Source organism: Pterocles gutturalis, unplaced genomic scaffold, assembly GCF_000699245.1.
Source record: "Pterocles gutturalis isolate BGI_N339 unplaced genomic scaffold, ASM69924v1 scaffold23024, whole genome shotgun sequence".
Classification (NCBI taxonomy): Eukaryota; Metazoa; Chordata; class Aves; order Pterocliformes; family Pteroclidae; genus Pterocles; species Pterocles gutturalis.
This window is the reverse complement of record NW_010136394.1, coordinates 87,996-98,010: the sequence shown is the minus strand read 5'-3', so window position 1 is coordinate 98,010 and position 10,015 is coordinate 87,996. Positions and strand designations below refer to the sequence as shown.

Sequence of the window (10,015 nt, the reverse complement as noted above, 5' to 3'; positions counted from 1 at the left end):
GTCCTTAATACTTTCAGAGCCGCCCCTCAACTCTGCTTCATTCTGTCTCCAGAATTTGGAGCTTTTTAATTGTTCCTTCAGTAAGATTTTCCTCAAAGGACATGTTAAAACATCATGATTTTTTTTATAGTCATCAGACAGGGCACTTTTCAATGCCAAAAGAAATAATGAGCAAATAACAAGGGAGAGTGTGAGCCTCAGTCTGCAGCAATATGTTCATCCCCGTGCAAGGATCCCTGGTGAGCTGCGAGCGGGGCTGCTGGTGTGGGGAGCAGCTAAGTGACAGCTCCCAGATATAGCTGAGAAGACAAAGAGTAATACTTCGCTCTAGGGTTACAGCTGCCACCTGCTGTCCTGGGATCCTTGTGACAACTGGAACTGCAACGCTCACCTGTCATCGTCGTGACATCTGCCTAGGAATAAGCACGGTCTTTGTGGCAAGGCACTTCTAGTTTTTATAATCTAGAGCTATCAAAACTGTTATCTGGAAAAGTCAAGATGCATGAGGAACAGTCTGTTGTTAGGTACAGATGGCTCGCATGGGAAAACCCTTGAAAAAATGTTGAAACCCTGCTGTTTATTTGAAAATGTCCTTACACAGAATGAGAGTGAGATAATTAGATCCTACTGTAGCTGTTTGCTGTGATGCGTTTTGAAGCAAACAAGGCTGTCAATTTGATTAGGAAAAGCAATGAAGCAGAAGGCAATAAGGTCACCATGTGTTTATGAGGGATGGATGAGCACTTTCCTTGCACAGCTACAGTAAAGCTCAGTTGCGTTAACATCCCTTTCGAAGCTTTTCCAAAGAGAAATAGTTTTAGAAGGGATGATGACTCATGAGACAAGAATTGATCTCCTCCTGTTTAGTATATCAAGGCGTAAAAGATAAACATTGCCTTAGAGCAGGAAGTTGAGACTATTGCTATCAATCACCTCCTTAAAACAGGGCTTACAGAGTCTCTTAACTGTGCTCCCTGCTCATTGCAGGCGCTGCTGGTAGGGTAGAACAGATGAGGAGAGGATGGGGCAGCAGCTGGGCTGTGAGCCTTTAGGATCATTTCTGCCATACGGAGCTTTTGAATGTAGTCAGAGGCCATGGAGCTTTCAAATTATTCAAGGTGCCTGAAAAAAAAAGTTTGACATCCCAGCTGTGGGACACTTTCCATCTTTAGGCACCTACATACATTCTAAAAATCTAGTCCTGGGCTTTCTGCGGCTCAGTTCCCATCTCTCCTCCTGGGGCACCAGGATAATACATTTATTAAGTGCTGGACTTGATCAGACCCTGTGGCATGGGGTCTGCAGAGGGATTTGAAAAGGCTTTCAAACAGGAAACGTATTTTTTAGCAGCACCTTCAAATGCTCTCCTAAGGCCCCTTCCTTTCCACGCTATGCTGCCCATACTGACCCTGTGCTGAGGGTTCTGTTTCACAACATGAGCCAAAATGTGGCATTTGATTATTCCCTGAGTAGCATCCCTGGGAATGTTGTTGACACGAGATATGCAGCCCACAGGCAACTCTGAATAAGGTTATTGGCATCACTGGCTTGAAATGCAGCCTCTCCAGGGGGGAGTCAGAGGGGCACAGTGTACCCCTGGGGTTCCCACGCCTTGGAAACAACACAGCTGGGCTGCTGCAGCTCCTGTAAGTGCAGCGTTTCTGTGTGTGTTGGTTTTGATGATGTAGTTTGGACACAGAATACATGAAACAGCTCAAACAACATTCCACAAAACGTTTGATACTGAATGGTATGAAGTAAAGCTAGCACGATGGAAATGTCCTTCCGGGGTGCTGCCCAGACCACGCGCGTATTCATACCTGTCATACCCTGTGCCATGACACCTCTTCACCACGTTCTGGCTTTTCGACCTTTTGGCCTCATATGACGTGGTCACAGTTTGTTATTGATGCTGGAGTTAGGAGCTAAACCTTTGCCTGTAAAGTTTCTAAGACTATTCCTTTAATCCTGGCTTGAATCATCAAACCTTTTTGCTTCATAAGGCTATGGTTTATTTATAAAATCACACCAAACCAAGTGGAATTCAGCCTTTAGCCTCAGCTTCCCTGGACTGAGAAAAAAACCTAAACGAGCTCATGGTGAGAACAGCTGAGTTTTGCTTCTGGTCATCCTTTCTCTGTCAGTGCTCTTCAAGTACTTCCCCATACCATTCAAAGCCTTGCTTATTCCTATAAATGGTTTCAGTTCTCCTCTAAAACTGATGTCATCAGACACTCACACTTTTTTACCACCCCAGTGGAAATCAACAGGCTGAGCTATGCTTTCCTTTTAATGAAACATGACTGCCTCCTCTGTCCCCTGAATAGATACTATTGAGCTGTTACAGAGGTGGAAAATGTTTTTATCTTTCTACAAGCATTAAAGAGCACAGCAGGACAGGGGACATGTAGTTTCACAGAATTGCTGCATCAGGAGCTATTACCACAGTTTCAATGACTGCTTTAAAGGCAAAGTCCATTTCACAGACTTAGCCTGTTGCACAAATCATATGTCCAAGGATAGCACACCAATATGTATTTAATTCTTTTACTGTGCCATTGTATATTTAATTCTTTTAGCTTTCTATACCTCTGCACTTGAATTTCTTCAAAGGGTGGGTATGTCTTGGACCTGGACTTTTGGTGTTGGTGAAGAGTAAATACAGTGTCTGAACTTTGCTAAATTTTCAGTAAACTGGATGCAGAATTTGAACTTGAATCTTATCTCAGCTTTTAAAGCAGTCCAATTCATAATCAATTTGAAAAATATCCAAGAAATAAAAACCTGTTATGTAAGTGCAAAGATACAGTATTGCAGTGTACCAAGAAGTAATTCTGTAAGTAAAGGTCCCTATACAATAGTGTAAACAGTCTGACAGCTCTGTGCCGTGTGAACACATCCAAGATTACCTAAGTTTATTTGCATTGCACTGTTTGCAGGGTAGGCTACTACTTCATGCGAGCAAACATAATCTGTTTTTTAATATCATTAAGTCATCTTAATAAAATTCAGTGGTTTCATCCTGATCCATCAGTACTTTTAAGTCCAAATCTTTAAACAGCATAGTGAGAGGAATACTGTCCTCCCGGTCTGAGAGAGTGTCTTGGGACACAACAGTGTTCAGTTTTTTGCAGCTTATCTCCTTTGCTGCTACTAGTGTTTCTGTTTCTTGAGTCTCTGGGAACTGCAATTTGTTTGCAGAATGTGAGAATGAATCTGGCAACATCCACCGCTCTCTGTTGTTCTCTCCAGGGTAGTTGTTACCAGTACCGAGTGAGAAGAGGAGGTTTGCTGATAGAGATGACAGCGATTCATCCTGGGGAACATAGTCTGTGTCAACTTTTACTGAAGACAATAACCCTGGCAGTTCTGCTGTCTGTGGTCTATAGCATCCTCCTTGTTCCCGCAAAGCCAGTGACAGCTGGGATACATACACTGTGCTTTCCATCCCATCAGTCTGCAGCAGCAGTCGCTGTGTTTGCCCAGGGCTCCCCTGTAGGAGAACGGACTCTCTCGTGTCCCTGCTGTTCCACAATGCCAAGTTTGGCCTCTGTTCTTTGTAATTCCAATGGCTGCAGCTCTTGCCCAACATCTGGGTTATGAGCTTTCCATCAACAAAACTATCTGGAGAAACTTCCTTTAGCGTTTGGTTTTGCTGCAAATTCTTCTTGTCAACATGGTCTGTGCCTTCGACACACACCCCATAGGTTAGGGGCAGAATTTTGCTGGACACGGCAGTAGGAACGCTTTGCTCAGCTATTTGAGGAGCATAACCAGTAGGACCTGAGCTTGCCAAGCACGGTGGCTGGGAGGGCAGCTGGAGTGTTGGTACACTTGTCTGTTGCTGATAGGCAGTTTCTGGTGGCCGGAGAGACCATGGTGGCTCCAGTGCTCTGTCCAAATGTTGGCTGGTCTGTGGTAACGGCACTTCAGGGATGAGAAGTGAAGGTTTGGATAAATTAATGGGCTTTATAATATGCTCCACTGTCAGTGTAAGAGGCTGGAACGATGAAATCCCTCTGAAGTCCTGTTGAAGTAGATAGACAAACATGAGTTATTAACAAGAAGCTGTGACTTTGAAGATTTTCTTTAGATTTTTTAAAATTGTCTTTGGAGCAATACCAGTAAAAGCCAGTAACAACCACCAGGGGTATGCTCTGTTGACAAAAGAACTCTGATTTTTTTTCCTGGGGAATGACCATTCAGAGGAATACAGACATCTCTCATTATGCATCAGGGCAACTGTGCGATCCTATAATATGAGGAAGAAAAAATCCTGCTTTAATTTTTGCAAAATTTGGCTGAAGCCCTGGAGCATGGAATTAGATTGCCCTTAAACTCATCTAATGTGCAGAACCAATGCTTGCTATGGGAGATGGAGGATGGGTAAGAAGGCCCAGGGTTTCAAGACAAACTAGTGATTTAGGATGCCTGAGGCCTTAGCTGCCCAGCACATAGTCCCGAGCATTTTAAAGATTTGCTGCAATGGCTTAAGAACACTTACCAAAGACATAGGCTGTGCACTGTGTTGCTTGACGTATTTGTAGATCACGTAACTAATGGCAGCAAACACCAGTCCGGCACCGAATGCGAGTGTCACGAACCAGTAGAGAAGCCATGTATTGTCTGGTTGGTGGGGAGAGAACAAGTGGAAAATGTAGCTTCAGAGAGTTGGATTAGAAAAACTGCATGGGATTAGCTGAATGATATTCTAGGTCTAGTCTCATAGGACTAGATTTTTAAACTAGTAAAATCAGTGTTACTTCAGTATCTTTAGCAAGGCTGTGCTATTCTATACCAGCTGAAAATCAGTCTCTTCTGTGTAACCCCCAGCTGGACTTTTAAATTAGCAGAGTTAACAGCCTCACCTGCTAGTGTTTTAACCCAAAATACTTGAGGTTTGCTGCTTTTCTGGAGGAGAGATATATATACTGTTCCATTGTATTCAGTGTCTGGGTCCAAGTTGGAAACCTCAAATTCTTTGTTGTGCTCATTCTTTGTCCACTATTTAAAATAAAGGCAAATTCTGTATTTTAGAAAGATTAAATGCATACATTTTCTTCAAATCAGATTGCAAAATTCAGCATAAAATTTTGTTTACTAATAAGGTGTTATAGGACTATAATAATTCTGTATATATGAAATTCTAAATATATCATTTGCTTTCTGCTGTTACTGTATTTAATTTTTGCATTTCAGTTCCTTAAGACTTGAACTAATTAAGTCCTTCTCTTTTTTTAGTCACCAGCGGTGTTACTTTTTGCCACTTATACAGTATCCTTGGAAAGTCCAGTATCTTTTCCAGAATTTTAGACAAATGCCTAAAGTTCCTCTTGTCTCCTCAGAGTCAAAGACTCTGAGACTTTCCCTGGAACATCAGAAATCTCATCCATCATGGAAAAGCTCTGAGGTCCCTCTCCATCTTCAGGGAAATGCGATTTACAAAAGGCAGTGGGCTAGTGGCCTGAGGTTGTGCTTTACCTTTTGGTGTGTCTTTTGGTTGAATATTGTTAAGTGATAATCAACAGCACCAAATTTGCTATAGATGTCCTCTACAGTTAGCTGGTGGCCATCCTCATCTCTCAGTGGAGTATGGGGGGGCTGTATGAGAAACTTTATCGACCATACATAAGGAATATACTCCACTTCTGGTGCTCCAATAATAGCTGGAAAAGACAGAACAGGAAGTGTCAGCTGTTGAGATTAAAGCTGACATGTTATCAGATCATCTTATACACATCTTATACACACACCCCAGACTAACTGTAAATTATTCTGTTTATATACAAAGAAGTATTTGAGCCATATTTCACTGAGCGTAGGAAAAATCAGGCAACTGGAGATACCATCTTCCTTCAGGGTTCTGCCACCTTTAGGCAGTGTTTGTCCCTAGAAATTCTCTCCCCAGGCTTCTCCTTAGGACCATCTCTCACTGTTTCCATGTTGCTTCCCTGTCCTGCGCATCCTCCTTCATGCATGTGTGATGTGGAATCCCACCACGGGGCACTCCGTTGACTCATACCTAAATTCCTGTTCCCATCCTACAGCAGATTTTGGCTTTAGAATAGTTCAGTTCTCTCCTATCTACAGTTCTCTCAGGTGAAAGGCATGTGCTACACCCAACATTTAAACCGAGGTTTAACCCGTATCTGCAGTAGAGCTCACTGAGGGGAACATTAAGTATCCATTGGGCTGGCTGCTTCTCCTGATTTTCAGGAATTCACATTTCATAACTTCTATGGCTGCATTAGTGGCTGTCCTGAGGTTGCCCATCATGTCTCTTACTAGTTTCCTTCTGCCTCTTGTCAGCCTTAACAGCAGTCTCTCAAGGACATCTGGCTTTTCCTTTTCTCCTCTGATCCCACTTTGGTGTCCTCGGGGAAAGCCCTGCTTGCCCAGTAACAAGCTTCTTCAAGCCTTCACTCCCTTCCTATCAAGCGGAGACTTGCCATACTGAAATTAGAGGAAATGCTGTCCTAAACGTCAGTAAGACTTGGAATGAATCCCTAGCAACCAGGATTTAATAGATTTCTGCAGCAATACATACTCTCTTTTCTGGGTTCAAATCTTTCTGAGTGCACCCAGTTGGAGGAGCAGTAGTTCTGGCCGGTGGCCCTCACCCTGGCGTAGTAATGCTCTGCGAAGTTTTCTGTTTCATGAGTGAGGTTGCAGAAAGGCCGCGTGATACTCTGGCACTCATGCTTGTTAAGCCAGACTTTTTCTCCATACCTTAGGACAAAAAAAGCTTTTAGTCTGTTTGGTAGAACAGATGCAAAAATTACAACCCTTCTCCAGAATGATCCAAACAGGCTGTTTTGCCAACTCTTAGTAATTTTTAAATTCATTATTACAATTAGCAAGTGGCGGGGAATGGACTAGCAGAGACATTTCCCCTGGACTGCAGCCCTCAATTCATTCCCATGGGTGGCTTCTGCGTGGATATCGCCCTGAGGAAGTGCAGCTTATTTCAAGGCACATGCAGGAGTGTCCCATGAGTCAGTGGCTCTGGGGTTCTCTGCCCAGCTCTGACACTGAATAATTGCACACAGGTTTGCTGCAGAGTTTGTAGACCTACCTGAATGTGACAAAGCTGTTGTGTAGCATCGGTTTGATTTCTCTTAGCTCTAGTGACTGAACCAGAGGAAGACAATTGCTATTAGCTGTGTTTACAGGTGAGGCAACTATAGAATAGAGAGAAGGAAATTGCTGAAGGCAAAGAGTAGTTCAGTAATGGAGTAAAGCTGGCAACCCGAGATGTAAAAGTATTTGCTTAACTGAGCACCAACTACTAGTTTAAATAATCCTGTCCTTTACTGAGTTCTTGTGTAAGCAGAACCATTTCTGTTCCTAAGAACAACAGAACTCCAAAAAGAAGGAAATGTCACATACTGTTTATATTGGACGTCAAATACAGTGCCAGGGGGAATATCTGCTTCAGTTTCCCATGTCAGGATGTTATCAAAGTTTGTGGAAGAAAATGTTGCATGTTTCAGACATGATGATCTCTCTGCAGTCACAATGCCTAGGGGAGCAAAGAAACTAGTATTAAAATGCATATTCGGGCATCTCGGCCCTCAGATGAATATGGGTCCACTTCCAGTTTGCTAGAGATGGGCTGCAAAGCAGCAGCTTGAACAGAACAGGAATTCAAACCCTGCACATATCACCGTGTAAACAATTGTTGACTCATCCCAAAGAAATGGAAGGAATTTTTACAGAAATACTTCAAAAATGCAAAGTCAGAATCTTTGAGTTCCTTATCAGGTTTCTTTTAAATGGCTGGAAAACTAGGAACAACCACCTGTTTTCAAGGCTAGATTCATGTCTACGAATGTCTCTGCTTTCTGCCCAGACTTAGGAATGTAGTATGCTGAGATCAGTTTTACATCACTGAAGACGTGACTGTCATTGACCTCTCATGCTCCGTGTTTTATTGTATGGAGACTGCCTGTACAGAGCAAGAAGCGAAGACCTGATGCCTGGACTCTGATCCGGGTGTGCCAGGGTGAAGGCAAACAACTCAGCTCCCTGTCTTCTGAGCCCCGTGCGTCTTCCCCGTGGAGGATGGGTTCTGTGAGCAGACATGACAAACATGCCGCTGGTCTGAGACGCCTCTGCAGAGCAGAATACCACCAGGATCCGCCTGCAGCAAACTGGCTGCGAGCAGGCGCTGCAGAAGAGTGTCCTGGAGAGTTAAGGCTCTCTCCTGTCATGACAATACACAGTGCGAGATTTTCTGAAGGCTGATTCACAGACCTTTTAACTTGGAGAGTAAACTTCAGAATTGATAAGCTCTGTAAATTCAAATAATGGACACATCCTCAAAGACAGATAATTTATACATTACTCAACTCTTGGTTTGCAGTATTGATAAACACCTTGAACTTGCATGGGTTTCAGCCTACACTTGCTGAGAATGAACTGAGTGTCAATTTAAACTGGCATGCTGTATAGGAGGAGAATTTGCCATAAAGACATAGATCCAGTTCTCAGTCTCGTTGTGTTTGGCATTTGGGCAGGGAAGCAATGCAGAAATGGATTGCAGTCTGGTCCAAATTTTGTCCCGACCTCATCTGCAATTCAACACTTGCCCCGGCTCATTCAAGGCTCAGCACAATCTTCCGTATAAAGTGGGTGCATTTCCCTCTCTGGGAACCATGAAAACTGAGTCACCCATACTCTGATCCTATCAGAAGTAGGAAATCTCCATCTTCCCACATTTCTCCACACCAAAACACAGGTATGCAAAGCAGCGTGATACAAGCACCGTCAAGTGTGGGCAGGGAAAACCCAGGATATTTCACAGTGTGAAAGTCCCTCAGTTTTAGAAGTTTCTAAAGACACCTTCTCTACAGCATAAGATCATGGACACAGGAATGGATGAATGCTAAGGCTGCTTGCTGAAAAGCTGGCATTTGAAAACATCGCACGTTTATCCTTGATTCACCCAGGAGTGAGTTTGCCGCATCTGGAGTAGGATTAAATGGCTTTTTGGGATTCATTGTTTGTACCTCCTTTAAAGTAATGGCTGTTCTTGTATTCATTTGTGTCTCCACTTCAGACACAGGGGGACTGATCCAAAGCCCCCTGCAGTCAGTGACTATCCTTTACTCCTGTAGGATTTGGGTTGTAACGTATCAGTGGCAAACACTTTGAAGTGAAGACATCCTTCTTCTCCCTGCTGATCCTTAAAGCACTAAGCACACCAACAGTACTTTGAAAATATTAAAGAGAGAAAGCAACACAGAAGAGAACTTTTGAACAGCCTCAGACAACAGCTCGTTCTTTAGGTCATTTTTCAGTAAACATGATTGAACTACCTCCCATACTACAGGATCAAACAGAGACAACCACTGTCAGCGATAGGAAAGGAGTCAGGACTTACCGACCACTGAAAATACAGCCAAGACGATCAGAAATTGCTTCATGAATAACTATGCAAGCTGGGCTGGGAGAGCAGGCAGTTGATCCTGTGTGCAGGTGAATCACCTTTTACAGGAGCTAAATTCTTGTTTGTGAGGCCAGGTTGGATTTGCTGCCCAGTAACAGGTTGCAGAGCTACTATCCCGCCTGCTTTCGGATCTGAGATCACCAGCTAAAGATCTGTGCGCATGTGTAAGAGAGAATGTAAGAGTGACAACAGGAACACCTCTCCCCTTCTGTGTATGCACACCTCACTGTACAAAGGTGCACAAGCCAGAGGCTTAGAAAATCCCCAGCTTTTGGCAGAGAGCCAAATGCCGGTTTGCTGATAAAGAGCTTCCCGCCTGAAAGCCCTCACTGAGGTTTCTCAGTTTTGGGGCTTGCTTTTCTGGTCGGGTAACTTTGACTTGTTAAAACTCTAGAAATTAAAACTTAGTACTGTGCACCTAGTTGGTTTTTTTTATAACTGCTGCAAGCAAGACACCTATTACCTTAAAAAATACCTCTGACTGCTTTCTTAAAATGAAAGTCAGCCAGATCACTGGTTTTTAAGCTCTTCTGTTGTTCATACTGGCCTTGGATGGGACCCAAA

The 10,015-nt window shown here is 43.4% G+C and overlaps 1 protein-coding gene across 1 annotated transcript; it reads right to left on the bottom strand.

Moving 5' to 3' along the window:
• Window positions 1-2,998: 2,998 nt before the first annotated feature.
• IL22RA1 (interleukin 22 receptor, alpha 1) lies at window positions 2,999-9,588 on the bottom strand. The gene is made up of 7 exons (XM_010082297.1): window positions 9,386-9,588; window positions 7,390-7,522; window positions 6,548-6,729; window positions 5,482-5,666; window positions 4,869-5,004; window positions 4,505-4,626; window positions 2,999-4,027 (listed from the first exon to the last, which is right to left on the bottom strand). Exons 1-7 carry the CDS (start codon window positions 9,426-9,428, stop codon window positions 2,999-3,001), a joined length of 1,830 nt encoding a protein of 609 aa, XP_010080599.1. The 5' UTR covers window positions 9,429-9,588.
• Between the last annotated feature and the right edge of the window lie 427 nt (window positions 9,589-10,015).